Source organism: Chironomus tepperi, unplaced genomic scaffold (genome assembly GCF_022539635.2).
Source record: "Chironomus tepperi strain 1889 unplaced genomic scaffold, CSIRO-AGI_Ctep_v1 contig_261, whole genome shotgun sequence".
In the NCBI taxonomy this organism is placed as follows: Eukaryota; Metazoa; Arthropoda; class Insecta; order Diptera; family Chironomidae; genus Chironomus; species Chironomus tepperi.
The window spans coordinates 1,142,555-1,166,790 of record NW_027226383.1 but is presented as its reverse complement, the minus strand read 5'-3'; the positions used below and the strand labels follow the sequence as shown (position 1 = coordinate 1,166,790).

The window sequence follows — 24,236 nt, the reverse complement described above, 5'->3', positions numbered from 1 at the left end:
CATTATATCATTAATAAAAGTCACATAACACATTTAAATGACGGTAATTAAGCTGAATTGGCTTACATTATAATTATTTTTCATTATTCTTCTTTAGCATTTGTGTAACGAGAAAAATTAAGAAGAAAAATTCTTTTTCTTATTCTTAAAAAGTTAAATTTCTTATTAAAAAGAAAATTCTATTTAAACTCAACTTTTTGTTCACTTAGCTTAAACATTCTTAAAAAGTTTTATCCATTCTTGACATATTTTTTTGTGTAGCCAAAAGGATTCTTCTATTTACATTCATTTTGTTTCTTTGACCTAAGTATTAGATAAATAAATTTAGGAAATAACAAGAATTTCATAATTGAAATATAGAACTTGAAAGTTATGGCAATTTAGGTTGTCATAGAGTCAAGTCTAGAATGTTCCAATTTCGATTGTTCATGATGGATTTTATGGCTTAGTGATTGACTATTCTTCGTAAAATTAATTTAATGGTTGACATATATGTTGAAATTGATCTATTGAAACTGTATAAGCTTGACATAATCAATTTTAAATTGTTAAAATTTTTTGTGGATTTTTGGGGGAATTTTTCGATTAAAAAATCATGAAAAAACTCAAATCTATTTGAAAATTAGAAACACTTTAAATAATTTAATTCCTAGAAATAATTTATGACAAAAATCTTTTTCTGCAACGCGCTTAAATTTCATTTCAAACCACAAAATTCTCAGAAAAAAATAACAAATCTTTTAGCGTGTCGAGATGATCCAAGAGTCATTCTCACGTAAAAGTAAAAAGTCTTCAAAAAAATTATGAATTTTGACAAGTCAAGTCTCGTTTTCACTCAGATTAAAAATCGTGTGCACTTGCAAGACAGCAATGAGAAAGTTTTTAATTGGAATCTTAAGACATGCGACAGAAGGATCGATTTTGGAGTTATTTGGAAGTCACACGAGGCTCTCTGAGTGAATGAAGATGGCTTAGCTGCTTAGTTTCTAGCTTTAGCGGATCCTTAAAAGCTACTTGACGCAGACTTCTTTATTTTTGCCGTCGCGATCGAATCTAACAAGCAAAGAGCTTGCTCACCTTAAAAATTCTAGATGAGAAAGCTTTTGAGCGTTGCTGTCAGCTTATTCTGTTCTCCAGAATACGCTCTTTGCTAGCTTGGGTTTGCAATCTCTATGAACTCTTGTATTACTCAGAATAAGAATCAGAAAGTTATTGAAACTAACTTTTTGTTTCTTGAAAATGTTAGAATGACTAAAGAGTCATGTTTACATCTCTTCACTAGACATGATGAAGAAATTTGAGGAATTTATTTGAAACCTTTTGCAGAAAAGGAAAATATCTGGGTTAAATTTTTGTTCATTTTAGGTATTTTAAATTCTCAAAATTTTTAAATTAGGTATTTTAAGAAAATTTAGGAAAATGTGGTTTTTGAGTGCTTAAAATGTTATTAAACGTTGTTAAAAATTTAGAAAATGACACACAAATTTATCGTGTTAGCAGTCGATTCTGAGCAATATGACGATGTCACCAGGGTGCTTTAAATGACGCACCCAGATAATTTATGAAGGAGTAAGAGGATGATTTTGAAAATTTAGGAACGTTTTGAAATTTTTGTCTCCAAGAACCAAGAAATAGGGAAATTTGACATTCGAAACCCATCCCTAAATACGCTTGAAAGCACAGCCACATCTCCATGTTAACAGCAAGACGTGAAGGCTCTGTAACCGTACAGCAACAGCCATTTTTGAGTCATACTTTTAAGAATAAAAATGAAATTCTTCATTCAGGTTTTTGGCCTTAAATTCCCAAAAAATTTGTCATTGAATACCAAAACATAGCACAACATTGCCTCTTACTTCCCATAGAAAAATGGATAAAATTTGTTTTTGAGTCTTTTCAAACAATTTGTCAATGAATTCGTGTGGGAATTCGTCGTTGGTGTATTTTTTGGAATGGGCGAAGTAAAGCTGAGGATTTAATGGTTTCTTCACTGAAAACACAGCATTTTGAACTTTTTCTTTGAACTTGAGGAATTTAACTCTCTTATGCTGTAAATATTTTGAATAAAACCACAGCAAAAATTGTTTGAAATTTCACTACGCATTGCATTCAATAGATATGAATATTATGCTTACATTGAGGTTAAAATGAATATTTTAATGACCTAAAAGCTGCATGAAATGCTTGTTATTAAATAATCAGAAATTTCGGACGAATATCATGTTTCAAAAAAGTACTGATTACAAAAATAATATGTCTGGGTTCTTCTTATTATGTCAAAACGTTTGCTCTATGTCACAAACATCGGACGTCTAACTTTGTTATTGTTTTCAGCCATAAATATATCATGTCAATCAATTATATTTCTTAAAAGTAGGTGTTTAAATCGACCAAAATGTTTTGTGTAGGAATTTACACCTTATTATTCATAGAAACAATAAATAAAGCTCGATGATAAGTGATTGAGACATATATGATATCCAACTTCATAATTCTGACTAGGGATTTCAATACCGGACCAAAATCTCAATCCCGGGATTACGGTATTGGGAAATTCTCAATCCCGGGATCCCGGGATCCCGGGATCAATATTGATATTATAATTTACTCAAAATCCGATATCAAATTATGCTCAAAACGGTTCAAAACAACTGAAACTAACTAAATTTGAATTAAATTGAGGTAGAATTGCCATTAAAATATGAATCTAATTCAAAAACTGACTTCTTTAGCTCTACTTTAAATAAGTTTCAAGTTCATATTGATTCATATGTAAAGACAGATTCCAGGCTTTCATATTCGGGGTTAATTCCGACTAGGATTTTCAATACCGATATTAAAATCTTTCAAACAAATTTTGACGTCTCTAATGATATGAACTGAAAAATTGATGTTAATCAGTTGAGAAATAACTAATCTAATGAAAACGACGATGATTTGTTTTTGGATCAGTATCCGTCTTGTACCAGTCTTGAATAAGTGCAACTAGATACTGTAAAATAAATTGTGAATAAAGATTTTTAATCGTTTTTTAGTCAAAATTTTCAATTTTTATCAAAAGGTAGAGCTAATGAACAATTTAGGTTCAGGATAAACTTTTTCTTTGCAAAAAAATTCAATTTTAAATTTGAATATTGAATAAAAAAAATTGAAAATCTTAAGAATTTCTCAATACCGTAATACCGGAATACCGAAATTTCAATCCCGGGATTTCGGTATTGGAAAATCGAAATGAATCCCGGGATCCCGGTATTCGGGATCCCGGGATTGAAAACCCTAATTCTGACGTTATTCTCGTTTCCATAGAGTTAAAGTTTGAATTTTTATATCATCAAGTCTGACTAAAAATATCAAATATTTATGAAAAAGTGAAATAAACAAGAAAAAAAAAGTTCTGCCAACTTTAACTCTAGTAAATTAAAATATTTCTCCACCCAAACAACATCACTATTAAAATCGATAAGTTTTGAACAAGAGAGCGAGACATAAAAAATGTCTGTGCTAAACTCGCAAAAATTCTTTCTTCTTCTTAAACATTTAAAATAAAATTTAGTTTTATTTTATTTCCATTGTGTGAGTTGGTTTTGTGCAGTTGTTGTGGATATTAAGGGGTAGGATGCTGTCCGAGTGATTCAGTCTTATTTGGTCTTAGTCAAGGATTCATTTGTTGTTACTAAATGGAAACTGGGAAGCCAAACGGCCGCAAAATTGAGACTGATTTCATTTGATATCTACTCGAGTTTGACAAATGCCACGACACGGATCATCTTAGTTTCTTTGAGGGATATATTTAGATATTAACAACAAATGGAAGTCTGCGGTCATTTAACTTCCTCACTGATGCGGTTTCCATTTGTTATTAACAAATTCAACATTCCCGAGCGACACAAATGAAGAAGGCTACTCCACGGAACTTTTAATGCTCTAATAAATGTGTTTTTCACCAAATCGAAGTCGCAAAACGTCGCCTAAATTTGGCACCCATATACTTGGTCATACGAAATTTCGAAGACGCTGCGGGGAAACCTCCTTCATTGGTGTAGCTCGGGTTGTTGAATTTTGTGGTGAAATTCCGAAAATAAATGAACTGAGTTATCTAATTTCCAACATATTTGCTAATTTAATTAGTTTATTACAAATTTTTTGGACAAACCAATCTACAGCATCCAACCCCTTAACTCCATGTCTGCAATTAATATTTAATTTCACTTTACGACATTTCTCACTTCATAATTTCCACAAAAATGTCGTATTTTACCACTGAAGCAGAGATAAATTGTCTTTTTCTTCTCTCAATCCACTCCGAATAATTTTAATTGCATTATTTATTTTAAAAAGTTCTTCTTGAGGTTTCATACCATGTGAATATAAATATTTTTTGCACATTTTTTTTGTAATTTTTCTTCTTAAAATTAATTGCTGCTTAAAATTTTAAATGTGTCTGCAAGTTGATTGCTCTGAGTGAATTTTGATACAATTAATTTGGATGTAAAATACTTTTTTTTTTTTCAAAACTTTGTTAAATTGAAATGATTATATAAATTGCGCATTGTTCTCCATGAACTTCCGATGCTGATCGTAATCTACAAAGGGGTATTAAAATCGTCTTTGGGGAATTCTGCTTAAATTCTTTCCTCAAGCTGTGCTTTCATATTTTCTGTGGAGAGAATGAAAGAAAATAATTGACATTAGAACAAAGAAAAACCCTTTTTTTTGTCTGGTTTGGAAGCAGTTTTTTGCAGGTATGGTGTGGTTGGAAATGCATTTTGGATAGTTGTTTAAATTTCATAATAAGAATTTAATTCAAAATTTGCTTTTTAAATTTAAAAATCTTTTATATTCTGTGAAATTTGAGATTAAAATTGTAAAGTTTTATATTCACATTTTCAAACTGTTTTAAATTTTCAGAATTTTCAAAATTTTCGAAATTTTCAAATTTTCTTTGTTAAAACTTAAATTTAAATTAAAATCAAATTTTCAAAAAATTTAAAAATTTAGTTTTATAAACTCTTTAGAATTCAAATTTTTTAAGTTTGATGAATTTGAAGTTTTCAATTTCTTTTGTATTCAAATTTTCAAACTTTTTAAAATTTATCTTCCATTCAATTTCTTTAAACTCTTAAAAATTCAAATTGTCAATCTTGTTGAAATTTAAATTTTCAAACATTTTAAAATTCAAATTTTAAAATTTTTTTAAACTCAAATTTTCAATTGTTTCAAATTCAAATCTTTAAACTTTTTTATTTAAATGTGCAACTCTTTAAAATTCAAATTTTAATTTCTTTAAAATTCAAATCATCAATCTTGTTGAAATTTAAATTTTCAAATTCTTTTAAATTCAAATTTTTAAAACTCTTAAATTGAAAATTTTAAATTCAAATCTTTTAACTCTTTTAAACTCAAATATTCAAATTGAAATTCCTTAAACTCGTTGAAATTCCAATTCTTCTAAAAATGCACATTATCCACCACTCAACCCCAACAATCAACGATACTTTCCGTCCACATTCTTTCACCATTCAACTGTTCAATTACCTTTATCATCATGCATCGTCACAGTACGATCACCATAATCATCCTCGTCATCATCATGATTATAATTACAATGCAGCGATATTTTCTCACCATCATCCTTATTATCTTTGACTATCGTTGTCAATATATCCGGTGTGCATGTCAAATCATCTGTAAATTTAACTTGCTTTTTCAACAAACTACAATTCTTTCTACGTTGAAAGGGTGACTTTGTCAAAACACCAATATCTTTAAATTTGTTTAAATGAGGTAATATATAGTATGTTTATTCCATTCCATAAGAAGATTTGAAGAAGAGTGATGATTGGAAGCAAGCAGGGAGGTTTTAAAGTTTTTTTTAAAACCCAATAATATTACATATATATACACAGCGAGACAGAATGTAGTGAGGTAGGAGAATTACAGAGAGTAGCAGTAAACATGAAGAAAATAAATAAAAAAAATAAAAATGAAATTGTTGAACTTCAGACTTTGAAGGATATACGAGCGAAAAATATATATTTTATATGGTGAATGAAAGGATGAATTGAATTTATATACAGTTGGGGATGATCTTAGCGCATTTATATTGACATTGAGGAAGGTAAATCTTTTTGAATTGAGCTGATTACCTTGAGAATTCTTCATTCTGCTGGAAAATGCACGTCTAGAGGCTTTGGTTGATTTAATTGAATTTAAACGGTCCGTTTTTAATATAATTTACATATTAAAGCTTTAAAGCTGCCTCATTTTGTATTCGAAAATTACCCATTAAATTTATTACAAATTAAAAAATTTTGAATCATTAAAATTTGTTCATTTTTAAGTTACTTCGAGTTTTATTCTAGCATTTAAAATTGTAATATCAATATTTGGAAGTCAAATGTATACAAATGAGTTTCATTTTTTCGAAAAAGTTTTGAATGTTCATTTATGTTTGGGATAATATTCACTTCTATACAGTTACTTTTTATTGGAAAAAAATTGTGTAATCCTAAACAAATAACGACAAACATTTTAAAAAGCTTTTTTAATAATTTAGCATATAAACAGGTTTAAGTAAAAGGATCGATTAGAAAGTTTTTAGAGCTCGATGTTGGCATTTTTGTTGAATATTTAATGGACAGTTTATGGGGATATTTAAAGAATAAGGGGAATTTGGAGGTTATTTATCCCTCCCCCTTCTTCTTTTTCTGAATTTGAATTTTTGTTTTTAATTTTCAAGACTTTTTCTTCAAAAACCCATACAGAATCAAAGCCCCAAATTCTTTAAAACGTCCTTGAAGCAGTTGTTTTTATCTTGACTCAAATTTATCTGATATCAACTGCTCAACTCCTCAAATATATCTGATATCGACACATCTGAGAGATTTTTGGAAACTAGGTAACGTTTAGAATGTTTTGAATTTTTTTACGGATCACAAATTTCTGTTTATGATTTTGTTACGAAGAGTTGCAATGAGAAGCAAGGGAAGGGGGAAGGGGTGGATCTAAGGACGATATTTGATTTTTTACATAATTTTCTAAACTTTTTAAATTTAGAAAACAAAATTTTTATACAGTAACAAACACAACCAACTCTCCTTAGCTACACCGGAAGGCCCATGGCGTAGAAGACAAGTAATTTGTCTTCAATCCAGCATGATTCTAATATGAGACTGGATTTCATTGAATCTACCCTCAAGCCAGAGCCACTCCGACCATTTCTTTGTCGTGTGCTTTCCGGATACGCTCCAGTTGAGAATTCAAGAAATTCAGAGCTTAATGTCATGTAAGAATTAGTCCAAGAAATATCATAATTTATTCAAAATAAATGCAGACACCGCAAAAAATTCCCATGAATTCTACACAAACTTTATAATTTATGTGGACAGGTTGAGGCAACTTGTTATTTAATTCTAAAGAATTCATTGGTATTCATATGAAATTTTAAAAGAAAATTTCAAATGTCTAGATCAGGTTTTATGATTTCCATTGTGAAATATTTAACACAGACAGAGCTATAAAGCATTCCATGTCCAAAAAATGCGCTAAACTGCATGTTTCAAAATTTATTTTTCTTAAATTGACTTTTTGATTGTTGCACAGAAAATTGCTTTAATTTGTTGACATTTTCCCAATAAATTTATATCCACTTTAAATTCGTGCTATCGTAAGTGCATCCAGCACACACACATTTAATGTCTGGCTGAGAAAACTTTTTCAATCAATAATTTCCTTTTCTAAAAGTTTTTCTTGCTATTGGCGACATTAAAGTTGTCAATAAATGAAACGCGAAATAATTTAAAAAGTCACGGACTTCTTCTTTTTATTTACTTTATTATCTTTCTATTTTTTGTGCTGCTTCCTTTGTGCCCTTCTACTTTACATTTTTTTATCCATTTTCTTTGATATAAGAGAAAATGAACAACGAAAAAATGATAAATAATTGAATTTGTGTTTGAATGAAAAGTCACTCATTATAAAATTCTCGGAAGAATTGAAGCTCGTGTTTTATATTGTTGTTATTATGTGAATAAATTATCTAGCCTGTGCTGCATATGAGGTGATGAAGAATTGTTTATTGCTCTTGAACTTAAATTTGGTAATTAAATTTCTATTGTTTGAAAGTATTTTTTTTGAAAATGAATTGTTTAGAAATTAGATTTAAATTTTAGAATTTGATTTTTGATTTAAAATTTTAATTGAATATTTTAAAATATTTATAAACATCCTGGTTTTTCAATCAATTTTGACTTTATTAAGAATTTCATAAATTTTTAATTTTTTAAAAAATTTAACTTGAACTTAGAAATTGAATTCAAAACTCAAATTTCTAGATTTTAAAACATTAAAATTTTATCATATATTAAAAACTTCAATTTTTTTCAAAATTTAAAAGAATTTTGATTTTTTAAATAGTTTAAAAACTTGAACTTGGTTAAAAATTTAACATTTGAATTTTTCAAAATTCAAAAATTTTAATTTTCAAAATTTGAAAATTTGAATTTTTAAGCTTTAAAAATTTGAATATTTCATATTTTAAAAATTTGAATTTAATTCAATTTTGATTCAAACTCTAAACAACTTTTTTACTTCACTCAAAATTGAAACAACAAATTCAAAACTTTCCAAAAAACGTCTTTCTCGGAATTGTTTATTGTCATGTCTGTTGTGTACCAATAATATAATATAAACGCGAATATATTTTTACAATAATGAGATTTTAACAGCTGTCTGATCCTCTTTATAATTAAAAAATTATTCTCGTTTGAAGGCAGTGCCTGTATTGTTTTACAACCAAAATGTGTTTTCCTTCAATTATTTCTCCTCCATTGAAACTTTCATGGAAATTTGAACAGCAAGCAAAAAAGTCTTTTGAATATTAAATTTAAGCTTTAAATGAAATTCATCATTTCCCTGGTCACATGCTTTATATTCCAAGTTCTTTAGGTCATTTATGTCGTTTATCTATTCATGTACGTATGCTAATGTGGAAGCTTATGCAACTTATAGAAGTAGTTCTGATAAAAATATATGAGAAATTTTTCACACATGCGACAGAGACAATTTATTCTCTAATATCTAAAAATACATTTCTGTCTTTACATTTTGCGTAAATAACAAAATTTTTTCAACCTTTATACCTTTTTTTTCGAAAGGAATGTTTTGTTAGAATTTGTATCGAGAGAATAAATAGATTTATGGTCCCATATTTTATTCACTTACAGATATCTCTGAAATTTATTCATATTGGATCTTAGTTATGTTCCTATTAGATTTATAATAATATTTTATGGAAGTGGCAAAATGTTTTGAAAAATTGAACATCTGGTGATTTGAATGACGCATATGAATATTAGGCTTTGTAATGATGTATCTCAGCAACAAGGCTCTTAGCTCATCTTGCGTCAGCAGTGAGGAACACTATGCATAATGTCATCATGTTGCTTTAGACAGAGGTGCAGACATGGAGGAAGGTCATTGTCAATCTTCCCCTTTGGATGCAGTTCTTGAGTTTGCAAGGGTTTTTGGAGACAAAATTCCCAAAAATCCCCTTGACTTACTGTGAAAAAATTCAAAATTCTCTCTATAAAGCTTCACAAAATTTATGGTTACGCCCTACCTCGAGACTATACTGTTGACTCCATATTGGTCATGATGACTCCATTGCTGTCATGATGGCTCAATGACAGGCTTTTCAGTTCAATGGCAGTCAAGACGGTTCCATGCCAGACTTGACGGTTTAATGACAGGCTTGACGTTTCAATGGTTATCATGACGATTCCATGGCAACATATCAGTTTCATGACGGTCATGACGGTACCAAAGCGGTCATGACAGTTCCTAGGAAGTCAAGAGGGTTCTATTGCAAGCAAATTCTCTGTAAAATCTTGACTAAACCCTCTACAAATGTTTATCTGTTTGTGAAAAAAATTGGTTCTTATTTTGTCAATTGAGTGGGTGTTCATTCAACCTATCAAGGGTTTGAAGTTGAATGATAATAAGATCAGACTCCCAACAACAAGTGCCTCAAAATAAACCATAGCTCAAATCAATTCACATCGTAAAAACAATCCTATAAATGAATTTGTAATAAAAACCCAATCAACCTACATTAAATATTTTTCGTAATTATCGCAATGTCGTTAAGGGGTTGTAAGATTTTTGGCATTTATTCTATTTTCATTACTGAGTAAATGTTAAAAATCTTGAAGCAGAATTTAAGGCTGCACTTGACATAAATAAAAGGAAAAAAGAATATCTTTGATGTTTATATATCGTCGAATTTCTGCTTGACGTCGTCAACATTGTTAGAAGAAATTTAAAATTAATTTATAAGAATTCATAGGAATTTGCTGATATTGTTCGCTTGTTTTGATTAGTCTGCATAGGAAATAATTGTATGGCAACCATCACTAAGTTATCAAATTTCAAATTTATACTAATAATATCTAATATTGATAATCCCCATGTGAAGTGTTCCAAACAAATAAATCTTAATTGATGGATAATGACAGGTTTATTAATTATGACCAAAATTGATGACTGGATATTAAATAACGATCAATAATTGGAATTATATAATAATTTGTGGTTTGTCATTTGTGATTTGGGAAGTTATGTTAAATGTAATTTAATTATCTATATTCAATATTTATTTGTTGGATTTGTTAGAAATTGAAGGACGGCAGATAAAAAAATTTAGATGTTTAGCTTTGGACGAACTATAAGGTACAGTCCAAAACTGGCAGTCTATGCATTTAAAATACAGGAATTGGAGGTTCTTAGCCGAACTAAATTTATTATTCGTTGATCTAACAGAAAATAAACAATTCAGAATAACGGGTCCTATATGGAACTCGAACCTGTGTTCTACGAGTTTGATCGTTTGCTACTAATAATGAGCAATCAGGGATATCTAATAATATGGTTAAGTGCTATGCTTAAATTATGGATTTTAAGTACTGCATCCATAATGATATACCGATGTTAGGCCTTTACAGGAATCTCATTTTGACATTTATCAATTATTCATTGTAATCTAGAGCGACAGAAATGAAGAAGACTTTGCCAAGGATTTTAAAAGGTGCAGAACTTGGCGCTGATCCTTGAAAATTAGAGTACATAAGGGAAAAATTCACACCAACTTTCTTAATTTAGTTGAGTTACTGCTTTCAGCCTTAAAATCTTAAAGCACAGCTTATGGTCTAATTCACAATTTTATGATCATAAATTGATGCAAGTGGCCTTTTTTTCCAAAAATATCTTAAATAATTCATCACTGCGGCTGCATCCAACGGTCATTTCTACTCAGCTTCTTGAAATTCAAAACTCAATTTACGCCATCGGAAAGGATTGAGTCCTTGAAAAAAATTTCTTTCAAGACTGACTGAGTTAATTTTTCATTGACAAAGATTTTTCATTAGAATTTACTAGAATTAAGACAAGAGGGCTTGAAGGATGAGAAATTGATTGAGAGGTACAGTACCCTTATTATAAATAATTTGGATATTTCAATGATGAGAATTGCAGCTTGTTAATTTTCTCTCCCTTAAAATTCATGACGAAGGTCTGATAGACTGTGCTTTAAGTTAATTAACAATCTACCTGGTTTACTATGTAAAGAATGACTTATTAAGGGGATTTGAGGCAGGGGTGGGCAACCTTTGTGCTGCGGGACTCTAGTGTGTCGTGAAAAATTGTTGGAAATGACTTGAACCATATGTTTTGTGAGTTATTGGTCGAGGATAACCATCAAGGTGGGTCAGAACTAAAAGGTTGCCCACCACTGACTCAAACATTAATTCGACAGCAAATATTCAATAATAAATACCAATGAACTTTTTATTATATCGACAACAAAGGAGATTTGTGTCAATTTTTTATCATTTCGTGCTGAACGACCTTTTACTGAAATTATTTTTAATCGAGAATTAATTACAGTTGTCATTTGCGTTGCCCATAAAAATCGTACGATTCACTTCAAAAAAACCAACAAAATGAATTACAATTAAAATTAATGTTGAATATCCTTCAACAAAATGATGTTATATTTTATAGTGTGATAGCTGTCGGTTAACGACTAACAAAATATATATGTAGTCACACAAAACCTAACTTTATCAAGTCTTTGAACTATTTTTTTTCCACAAAATGCCACAAATATTCAAATGACAAGAATTTTTTTTTATTCATGCGACAAATTAGTTGGAAACTTTTTTTTTATGGTAAATTTTCTCTATCTTCCTCTATTAAATTCAGCACTGGTAATTTGTCGAGCATTAATGTTGTTGGTATGAAAAAGATTTGTTAGCTGTTCTGTGGAAGGACAACTTTTTGTTGTGACTTGATCTGTTCTCTTTTTACTTACTAACTTTAAACATTAGTTTTTTGACAGAGGTTTGGTTCTCATTTTAAACAGGAACAAATTTTGTAAATCTTTTTCAACTGGAACTGAGATTTGGGATACTTTCTGGAATTGATGTTTTGATAAATCAGATTTTAATCCCTCTTCAAAATGGATGTAGTTAAGAAGTTAATTTTTGATGGTTTTTAAGTGATTAACGGGAATATTTTTGAGGGGTTTTGTGTCTACTTTGTGCTCTACTGATTGAGGATTGAGATGATTTTCTTGTGAATTTTTCCATTTGTTGGCCATGTTTTAGATTCTCAAGAAAGCTTCTTCGGAATCGTTGACTTTTTCACGTTCAGCTACTAAAGACTTAGGGGCGGTTCATTTTTTACGTTCAAAGAGAGGATGGAAGCATTCCTTTATAAACAATAGAAATTCTGAGAATTTCATTGATTGTCTCTTGCACAAACAACATAAATGAGGAAGGCTAAGCCAAGAAGCTTTTAAAGCTTCGCAAAAGCTCTTTTATTATGCTCTCCATATGGATGCGAAATAGAGGCGGCTTTCAATAGATGCCTCGTGCTTAATATTGTTATTTATTTTTTAATGACTACTTGAATGAATTACAACATTACTTTCACAGATTAAAGACAGTTTGTAAGATAAAAGTGCCCAGTAATCCATGCTAGTAATAAAACTTTAAGTGTATTAAGGGATCGTACACTTATTACGTAAGTCTCTCAGCAGGAAGGGGTGAATTGCTGAGATTTTGCTTAGTTTCAAACAAATAAATTGTTTTTGTTGTGGATGGGTTCTATGTCCATCCATCTCTCGTCTTAAAATGCAAACTAATTAATAACTGAACAGCCCCTTTACAATTTGTATCATAAACAATTTCTTCATTAGGCTCTATTAAGGTCAATTGCTTGTATTCATTTCTACCGTTAAGTATTAAATATCAAAAGAAAAATTGCCTGAGTATCCCCCAACAACCCATCTCGAGTATCCCTTAATTAGTGACAATAATATGAGAAAATACCGTTGCTTCATTAAACACAATGATAGCTCATTGAATATAGAGCCTCCTTGAAAAAGGAGCAAATTGAAAATATAAAGAGTATTAATTTAATTGCAGCTTTCCATTTTCTCTCTTTTCTGTTGTGATATTCAATAATATTGACATAAAATGAATTCATGCAGATAGTAGAAAATAAAAAAAAAGTTTTTTTTGTTTTGTTTCAGTGAGTTGAGAACATTTAAGTCTGTTAAGGAATGAAATAACAGTCAAAGACACAAACAGAAAAGAGACAAGATTGATATTGATTGATAAATTAACATTTTTTTCCTAAAATTTCATCTCCTTTCATTCACTCATTTTCTATACTTTTCGTCTCTGTTTATTTATGTAATAAAATCGTTTTTCAATGATTATTATTCATATAAAAATTGAAATTGATGAATGTTATGTCGACAGTGATTAAAAATGAGAACATAAAAGAGGATAGTAAAAAGCAGACCAAATTTTGCTAACCATATTGTCATCATCATGATGCTAAATTATAAATCTTTTGACATTCACAATGGATTAAAGCTTTGTATAATTTTACTTTTGGTTAGTCATTGTGGAAGAGGAATGGAACTTTATGTTTTGGACTTTTATTGGTGGATTTTCTTAAAGATATTGCTTAGTTAAGTTAGTCAGACTATCTGAATAGGACAAAACGATTGTTCAATCCTAAATCCGGCAAAAGACCGGCGTCACTCTAACTAGATGCCGGATTTGGTTTAAATTCGACACTGTGCCAGAGTCATGTCGACCTGGTACCTGGTTCGGTTTAAATCCAGTACTGAGCCAGAGTTACGCTGACCTGATACCGGGTTCGGATAAAATCCTGCACTGTGCCAGAGTAATACCAGTTTGGTGTCGAATTTCGGATCGATTATGCTATTTAGGCTATTCTAACTAGGCACTTTTTATGACTCAAGATATGTTGTCAGATACTATTGTATAGACTATCTAATGATATATTCTAGACTATGCTAAAGGGTCTTGACTTGAGATATGACTTAGCTTTTACCCTAGACAATTCCTTTATGGTTCTACTAATTCATACCCCAAACTATGCCCTATATTCCTTCAACAATAACAAAGAATAGACAACAATTGCTTCAATGTCGAAAAAGAGCATTTCAACATCCTTGCAATAGCATTTTTTGTCTGTCCTTGCCAACAATCCAACTGCTACAAATTCCAAAATTACCCAAAAGTTCCACAATATATGTATGTAATTAAAATCAGTTCCACTCCCCTTTTCACTCAGACTCAAATTTAGTGATTGATTGATGTTTGATGTAATTGGTTACAATATTTAATGAACAGCACACTTACTTGCACTTCCATTCAAATGAGACTCCTGAACGATTGTTATGTTCGTATGTCCATTATTCATCGGACTTGTTTTTGATTGATGTAAGACTATGCATGATTTCTCAGGCGTTGTACAATGAGGCGTTCTATTGTTCTATATATATATATAGTTCACATCGACCATATTATCCGATTCATTTATTCAATGTTGGCGTGGTTTTTATGGCACACAATAGATGGAATAAGAAATGAAGGAGAAAAAAAATGATGAAAAGAAGAGAAGAAAGAAAAAAAAAATTAAAAACATGTGGAGGAAGTAGGAAATGAATTATAATGAAAACGTTATTGATTGCTTTCGATGAGTTTTTTGCTCTTTTTTTGTTCTTTACTTTGTTTTCTTGAAGATATTCTTTATCAGATAATTTTATGGATTTTTCTTGATGATGAAAATGTAAGAATCTTTGTACTTAATTAAGGATTTTCGATGTCTGGCACTTAAGAGTTAGTTTGAAATATTGTATGAGGGATTTTTGGAGAAAAATCCTTCATGAATTTGAGGAAGAGTCTGTCAAAATGAAGGATTTGTTGTGTTAATCTCACTGACTACACACTTGGTCTATCACAAGCTCTGCTTTGGGAGATGAGGTATACTTAAGCTTAGAGAAGTTATGAGTTAGATTCTATTTTTTTGAGCAATATAGCTTGAAATTTTGAGTTTTTGAAATTCTAATTGAACTTTTTCACATTAGTGTGCCGTGTCACATAGTTTAGACAACACTGAGCTAAATTGGCTCTGAATTAGTTTTGTTTCAAGCTGATTCAAAGCTCCCCAAAGACAATGATTAAGGAAGATCTAACTTGTGCCTTAAAAAAGGAATTTGTTGTAATTTTTTGTCTCGAAATTTCAGAAACTTGAAGAATTTTGTTCAATTAGAGGTGATGGATTGACCCCAAAACCCTTACACCCCCTCGATATGCTCTTACTTCTCTCGACTCAAACCTCTATACACCATTATTATGCTCCCAATTCTCACGCTCTCCAAAATACTGTAAACGCTTCTGACTCAATTTCCTCATAAAATCAGCTTCGATTGTCTCACTGACCTACTATAGCTTCAATTTTTGTTTTATTAATAAATTCGCGCACATAAAATCGACAAGTGTAAAAACACGTGTCATGTATTAATAAAGTTCATAAAAATTTTCCACATTTTAATCTCAGAATTATTCAAATAGCAAGCATGTAGCATTGCGAAGTAAATTTCTCCTTAAAATCCCACTCAAAATACCCAGTTATAATCTGTAAAGAGGAACTCATGGATCACAATTGATCTGTACAGTAAGTAAGTAAGTATTATCTGCAAATGAAATCATGAAGAACTTACAATGATAAAGTGATTTGCACATCGATATTCTTTGTACTCTTGATATTGTGAAATGACACATACGAGACAATACATCTGTAAAGACAAACATGTCAAATACATTTTATATCCAAATAGTTTGTTAAAACTTACATTAAGACATGAAACGAAGAAATCTACAGTAAATAATGTTCCCGTCAGTGGATCAAACTTTGAATCACCAAATATCATAAGAATGACAAAATGAAGGAATTCAATAAATAAATCCAGTGACATGATGATGATAAATGGTGCTAAAAATTCACGCTGATCTTTACGTAATCCAATGATGAGTAAAAGTGATGAAATGACACCGAGTATGGAGCATCCTAAGAATATCATACTAAACCATAAGTTAACTAGTGTCATATGATGTATGTATGGAGAAAAAGAAGAAAATAATTAAATAAATACAGCATAACATATCAAATGTTCGTCAAACTCACACGATGGCGCTCCCAGGAAGCTTATAGTTATTGGTTTCTCGACTTTTCCGGTTAAATAATCGCGCTCGTCGTACAGATATAATGAGAATGTGAAACATGCTCCCAAAAAGTATATCTGAAATAAATTTATGAAAATGAACCACATGAGTATGTTCATTAGCCATTTTGATTGTTGTTTATTGAGAAACTTTTATACAGAAAAAAATTTATGAAATTTTAATTGAGTTAAGGAAATATTTGTTTGGAGAGTTGTGTTTTGATGGTTTTAATAAGGCTTAGACACTTAAGAATATAGTTGAATGATTTGGTCAAGAACTGAAGGCTTGCATTTTAGTAGAACTCAAAGTCGACTCGAATTTTGTAGGAAAAGTCGACTTGAGTTTGCTTGACTCCATTCGAAATTTGAGTCGACTTCGAGCTTTGCTGAAGTGAAGCCATGCAGTATTCGGTTGGTTTATCAATACTGCAAGCCTGAACGCAATCAACAATTGTTAAATTTTTAAAAACTTGTAATTTTCTAAAATTTGTAAGAAAACTTTTTGAAAAAATTCAAAATTTGAAAAAAGTTGTCCAATTTTTGCATTTTTCATCGAGTCTCAAAACCTTCACTTTACCATCCGAAAAAGTGAATTTTATTACAAATTAATTAAGTTTGTTAATTATTTGAGCACATTTGTTTATTCGCCAAGCTTTCAATAGTAACTTTAATCACAAACCCCTCGTGAATCCGTCCATCCTATGATAGTTTTTTACATTCCTAGATTCATATATGTTTGATATTTAAATTACATCCAATATTATTGTAAAATTGTTTTCCCATGACTGAAAAAATATAAAATTACGTCGGGTTTTCATTATAAAATTCTAGGAAATGGACGTAAAATTGTGAAAAAGTTTAATTATTTTTCATTTCCCTACTTTCTGGTTTGAGGTAAAAAATTGTTAAAAAATTATTAAAATTTTCAATTTGAGAAATTCAAAACTTATTTAAAAACAATTTTTTCTATTATAAAAGTTCATTCTATAGGGTCATTAATTTATTATGCTGTAAAACTAATTACAAAATGCCCTAAAATGTCGTTATAAATGAACGACCCCTAATGAAACTTGATTGTTTTATTTGAGAATTATTCTAGGCTTGTCTGGCTTCATTAGCCATTATGGACATATTTGTAAATAAAAATTTAGTAGACATCATGACCCAAACTGGAACTTCGTTTTTCAAGCAATAAAATGTCTCTGTTTTGGTAACCTTGATGTATTATTGCCAAAATAGACGACTAATGAAAATGTTTTTGATTTGTCTGAATTTCGTTATTTTGGATATACTCTTAATTCATTGGAAACAATTACAGATTTCTTGTGTTTGTGACACAAAAGTAAATATTTTATAACATTGTTGTTAACTAATAAAATTAGAAATTCTCGATTGTTGTACTTAAGTTTGTGTTTTATTGACATCAATATTTATCTAATTAAGTAAATTTTGTGATCATCAACCTGAAAACATTAAGTTTGGTTCGTTAATCTTTGTAATTAAACTGTTCCAGAGTCATCCCATGTAACCAAAATGTTCCATGTGTTTTACAACATTTACATTAAGGAATATCAATTTAATACGTATAATATTCTGAATGCCAGGATGTGGTCATTAATTTTGGTATTTTCCAAGCCATGTGGCTTTCCGGGATTGGCTTTATCGAATTTAAATACTTAGAAATAGTCCATTTTCACGTGTATAGGAATATTTGTTAGTTTAAGCATCGAAACAATTTTGATGAACAATTTTGAACTAGGTATAAAATGTAAAATGAATAACAATAGTTGTTTTCTAAAATATCTTGATAGTTTGTTATGAAAACAAGAGCTACACGTTTTCCATTAACGTGGTAAAAGCATGAAAACTATGAGAACATAATGCATTTGTTCATGTTAATCTTTTGTTCGTACTTGGAAAGAGTATTTAAAACTCTTTAAAAGCTTTGGATTTCTATTAATATTTTAAAATAAATAAGCCTGGATTTAAGTTTCTGCGTGGAATGCAGAAGGTATTTTTAGTTTTTTTCAATAAATTCAAAATCTTTGAAAATTCACAGGCTTAAAAAACTTGAAAATTCACTAAAAAGCTTGCTCAATTCCGAATTTAATAAACTCAGCACACTTCCCACTCCTTAAATCCGTCCTCATTCATGTCAACTTTAAATCTTACGCCATGTTTCGTGAGAAAACACGCCATTCAAAACTTTAATGACGATCAATCTCTTTGTGCAGCAGATGCTCTAAAAATACACAACACAGCATTTCCATAATGTAATTCACGTGAATGTTCATGCTTAAATTTTGGAAGCATTATGAATGAGACACACGACTCCTCATTAAACAATAAATGAAACAAATACTTAGTAAAAGCTGTTATGATTGATATTGAATCATTTACATAAATTGTGTTAATTAGATGCAATTATTTTTATTGTGAGGCTGATTGTTCACTTTAAGAATAGATTTTATTAATTTTTGAAAAATTTAATCATTTTTCGTCAATTTTTCATTAAAAATTCAAAAATTTCGATGTATGTGGAACAAGAGAAGCTTGATGATAAAGAAGGAAAATTTTCCCGAGCTGCACAATGCGGTGAACCGTACTTTTCGCCATAAAATGTCCAAATCATCCTTAAAGGTGCTTTTAGGTCAACTTCGCTTCTTACCGTTAATATAACGATTTACAAGTTGTGCTGTTCGGGTTTACAGCATCCAAATGTATCTGCGGTTGATATGCATCCCATTGGAAGATAGAATTATGAAAATATTTCGACTGTATTTATGATTAATTGTGCGACTGTAACAAAATTTCAATGTTTGTGATATGACAACTATAATTCAAGTTTTGTGGAATTTTCGAATCATTTCAAATTCCATATCGCGTAACAACAAATTTTTAGAGGTCATGCTTTTGTCAACAAAAGTCTACATGATGCATATTGATGGATGTTTTAAGCTACAGTTAAATGCATTTTCATGATCAAACTAATTTATTTAGGTATGCCTAAATGTAAAATGTATGACTTTATTACATTTCATCACTATTTTGTGTATCTAGCTAAATTTATTCTGATTTTGTTACATTTTAATTGACAAAATCAGCTGAAATTGGGTGAAAAATATTTGTGTGAATTCACATCAGGACGCCCACATCAGTTCTTTACAAAAATTATCTAGGGGGTCGTACAGTTATTACGTTACTCATCAAATTGAACTTTCAGATCCTCGTTCTACTTCGTTATGTTATTTCCATACAAAGACCCCCCACCCTCTCTCCTAACAAGCGAACATAATAAGCAGAGCTTGTAGTTGATTCGAATTTTATATGGAATCGAGTCCTCTTTTCCATACAAAATCAGAGTCGACCTAGAGCTCTGGTAACATGTGAACGACTTCTTAGGGCACCCGTCCTTGGCTGAAGGGACTGAGCTCTAAAAGCAAAACGTACGGACAGAGAATTTGTACAGACTAAGTAAAAGAGCCTGCAACAGGATTGGAAGAAAGGTCTTTTGTTGTAATCTAAGCTCCACATAGGAACATGCTTATAATAGCTGGACGTAACAAATGAATGGTTCCTCCTTAATTATAGAGCAGTTATAATGAAACTCTTCGATATTTATTAATTATTCAGAAAATTTATAACAAAATATAGATCAAAAATGTGAGATAAATTTATAAAATATAACGAGATTGAAGAAGTTTTTCTGTCTGGCAGATTTTCTCCGAATTTAAGGAAGTTTTATAAGAAAAATATTGAAAATTGTTACAAATAATTTCATCAAGTCCTTCATGGAATTACGTTGAGCAATTTTAGAAAATTCCTATGAAAAATCAACATGACTTCATCATTATTAGAATAATTTCCGGTCAATGTATCACATAACAGTTACCTACCAACATAGTTTTGTTATTTTTCGGGTCAAAATTTGCGTTCTTGGAAATTATTTAATTCCAGTCAAGCTCAAAAACATTCTCAATTTATTTTTTTCATAATAGAACCTTTCGACTTTCTATTTTTATTGTATTTTTCTCAAAAGTCAACAAAGAAATTTGTTGAGAAATTGTAATAAAGGCTACAGAAACATTCTCATAATTGAAAAACGAAATCTTACGCCTACATTTGATTTTAATGTCGGAATCTTGTAACAAGTAAAGGCAATTATTTATCCAAAATTGAGTAAACGTGACCGAAGCTTATCCTTCATCGCAGGAAGAGAAAAATTGTCTACAAATTTCCTACAAACACAAAAAAAAAATTCTCGTGTTGGACGTTGTCATTAATTGCTCTTTATTTCTGTAACTATCTTGAGTCTATAAAAAAGCAATAAAGGAAAAATTGATGACATCATTTGAAGGAATTATTTCGCCATTAAAGTTTTCTTTTGTTTTATTCTCATAATTAATTATTAATTACAGCAGTTTCTTTTTCATCTTACTGGATTTGGAAATGATTTGCTGTTGTGTTTGTCATTTGTGTCTTTTCAATTAGTCTTTTTTTAAGGAACTTACAAATTTATGAACTGGTAATTTGATTTTAATGATCGGAAAATTGAAGTTGACTTGAATGTTGTATGGGAAATTCGACTCAATTTGACTCAACTCCATATAAAATTTTATTTTTTTTTTTCAAACTTTGGAATGATCAGAATCTCTTTGATTCAAGTGTGTTGACCTAGGGTTCAGCCAAAATCGTAAGCAGAGATCGAAATCGACTCAAATTTTATGTGGAGTCGAAATTCAAGTCGAATTCGAATTCAAATCGCAAGCCTGCATTTAATGCATTTTAGATTCGCAGGCCTTCAGTTTTTAGGTGTATTTTATAGTTCGTCTAAGGCTTTAGGCCTGTGTTTTTATCTGCAGACTTGCCTCTATGGACAAGTCCTATATGACACAAATCAGTCACATTTTAGCCAATTTTCACAATTTTCATCACTTTTGGTCAATTCCACACTCTTCCTTTGACTAAGTCTGTATCTAACTTTTCTAATCTTTTCTCATAGTAATCACCAAAGCAAGCTTCTCAAACAAGCTTTTGCCAATTTATTTTCTCCCTGATTTAGAACTTGCAAAGGAAAGGAAGCGGAAATTTAAGAAAATAGAAGAAGATTAGTTCTTTTTTCTAATGACTCTCCTTAGTACCATCAAATAATTATCTATGCTGTTAAAGTTTTGATCATTTTCATTTAATACACAATGCCTACATCTGCCACATAATGATTGTTCCTTATTCTAGACCAAAAAATTTTGCGATTAAATTTCCCACAAATTTTAATAATCCACAAAAATTCTATTAAAATAATCACTAACTCCACCAACTTTATGCTTCCCAACCAACTAAAATTATTGACCTTTACTAAAATATCAACAGAAATTATAATAATTAAAGGTAAATTTAAACTTGTCATAAACATGAAAATAATCTTAATTGATTTTATTGAGGAAAATATCGCAGGTTTCTTTATACAAATTGGTAATTATTATTATGTGTTCTGATGCTTGATTATTGAAACTTTGTTGAACTTTAGTGACAGGATGAAATTTATTTTGTGGGTGGGAATCGAAATCTGATTTCAATTTAGAAGATTATCTAATCAGAGTTCGAAGGGATTTAAATCGCAGTGCATCCAGCTTATAAGGTTGGGCTCTTCATATTTTGTATATATAGAGTTCAAAGTCTGTTTGGGGTTTGAATGGCAAAAATCAACTTGAGTCGATTTGGACCCATATTGGATGTTGTCACCACGATGACGAGCTGATAGGAGTCTTAGATTCAGAGCTTGAGAGCTATGCTGTTTAGTGACTTTTTCATACAAAATCCGAGTCGAATTCATGGTCTGCTTAAATTTATGTGCCAAATTTTGTTGTTTTCACCAAAAGGCTGTCACTTGATACTAAACATGGTGTCACGTCAACATAGTTGTAACAAAATTTTAATATGTCTAGTCAAGGCTCAAAATCGACTCGAATGTGGCATGCAAAATTCGTCTTGACTCAAATCAAAATTCAAGTCGATTTCGAGCTCTGACATGTGTCGATCGAACGAATTCTGCAGTCATTTTCTCAAGAAATAAAATCTCAAGAAGCACTTTCAAGTCCCATAATCCAGAAAGCACAAGATTCAAATGAATATGTGCTTAATCCAGCAATAAACATTGACAATTTAATAAAAAATGATCCGAATAATTTTATCATATTTTTTTCTTTAAAAAAAGAGCTGCATCGCAACAACAGACTCGTAAAATTGTCTCCATCATATATGTATGCGAATGTTAGGATAAATAGGAGGTAAATGCTCTCTGACGTGATATAGGATATTATGTACGTAAATGAAACTCCTCTGTTTGTCTTAAAATATTTACTTAAGCTCAAATAATTTCTTTTCTGTTTTTTTTTATATGTTAGTTAATGATATTCACAATGCAGTATCATATGGCGACAATGTATACACAATATTTAAAGACTCACAAGCGTATATATTGCACTAGCAAAACAGCCTTTTCTTAATGATTTCCAAAAACAGCACGACTTTATGATTGCCATGTTCATTTATGCGACATCATTTGTGGATATTTATTATAACTGATATTAACTATTCTTTCGACTGTGTATTCCTTATGCGACCGACACTAATTTAAATATATACTTAATTATGTATTCTATGCGACTATAAATTTTCTTTCACTTGTCACACTTGGAATAAATTTTTCTTCATTATTTTTTTTCAATTTTTCTTTTATTTTTTTACTTTTTTAACATCCAAACAAAGAAAAAATATGGCACAAAGAGATTTATCTTCTAAACTCCTTCCTTTATTCTCTTTTTTTTTTTGACTTTCTTTTGAGCTACTTTACTTTTCGACTGTATTTACCGGCATCAGACACGGAACTAAATCACATGGAAACGATGAGGAAAAATAGAAAATCTTTCACTTCTTGTAAAAAGCTTTTTTTGGTGCTTTTTGTTGGAAGTTTTTTGTGATTTTTCCAATGAGGATGATTTTTGGGAGTGGGGGTGAAAGCATGGCTTGTTGGAAGGATTTTTGATGGGGAAGGGATGAAGCTTTTTGAAAAAGATTTGAAATTTTTGGAGACGTTTGGAAATTTTTGATTTATGAAAGCTTTTAAAGGATGAAACTTTTAGGAATTATTTAATAAAAGTTTTTTAGTGGTATTGTGGAGCTTAAGGACTGTAAGAACTTTTTGAATGTGCATATAAAATTTAAGCTTTTAAAATGCTTATTCAATTTATTTCAATTCGAACTCAAAGTTGACTTGAATTTCATATGGAGTTAAGTTGACTTGCTTATATTAATTCCGAGTCAAATTCAAAATCCGAGTTAGATTCGAGCTCTGCTTTAATGTTAAATGATTATTATGCGCTTTTATATTCTGTGTAAAATTGCCAGGCTTACTAACTAAAGTTAAAGCTCATCAATATTTTTTAATTTAATAAAATTTACAAGTGAATTGATTTTGATTTGATTTGTGTGCAAATCTTTATTGGAATTGCCAAATTTTTTGATTCTTTAATTTAACGTTGAAGAAATTTTTATTTTTTTCAAACTCCATCTTCTGGAAATTTATTAGCTTTCAAATTTAAATTTTCATCATATTCATTGATTTCTTTTACAT

At 30.1% G+C, this 24,236-nt stretch overlaps 1 protein-coding gene across 2 annotated transcripts; it reads right to left on the bottom strand.

Annotated features, from left to right (window-relative positions):
• Positions 1 to 3,284: 3,284 nt before the first annotated feature.
• Positions 3,285 to 23,471, bottom strand: LOC139091797 (uncharacterized). 2 transcript variants are annotated; one of them, XM_070642005.1, is made up of 7 exons: positions 23,071 to 23,471; positions 16,567 to 16,681; positions 16,235 to 16,479; positions 16,103 to 16,177; positions 14,739 to 14,871; positions 5,536 to 5,763; positions 3,285 to 4,657 (listed from the first exon to the last, which is right to left on the bottom strand). In XM_070642005.1, the coding sequence occupies exons 1-7, from the start codon at positions 23,149 to 23,151 to the stop codon at positions 4,623 to 4,625; spliced, it is 912 nt and encodes a 303-aa protein (XP_070498106.1). In that variant the 5' UTR covers positions 23,152 to 23,471; the 3' UTR covers positions 3,285 to 4,622. The 2 variants fall into 2 exon arrangements, with proteins under 2 accessions (XP_070498106.1, XP_070498107.1); XM_070642006.1 differs by having other exon boundaries at positions 5,536 to 5,685.
• Between the last annotated feature and the right edge of the window lie 765 nt (positions 23,472 to 24,236).

What these genes read in the sequence shown, in the direction of transcription:
- LOC139091797 (XM_070642005.1), bottom strand. Translation starts at nt 23,151, where the DNA reads ATGAACATGGCAATCATAAAGTCGTGCTGTTTTTGGAAATCATTAAGA. An exon ending in TCTTCGTTTCATGTCTTAAT is followed by an intron (nt 16,178 to 16,234) that starts GTAAGTTTTAAC and finishes TTGTCTTTACAG; the next exon opens with ATGTATTGTCTCGTATGTGT. An exon ending in GTGCAAATCACTTTATCATT is followed by an intron (nt 14,872 to 16,102) that starts GTAAGTTCTTCA and finishes ATATATATATAG; the next exon opens with AACAATAGAACGCCTCATTG.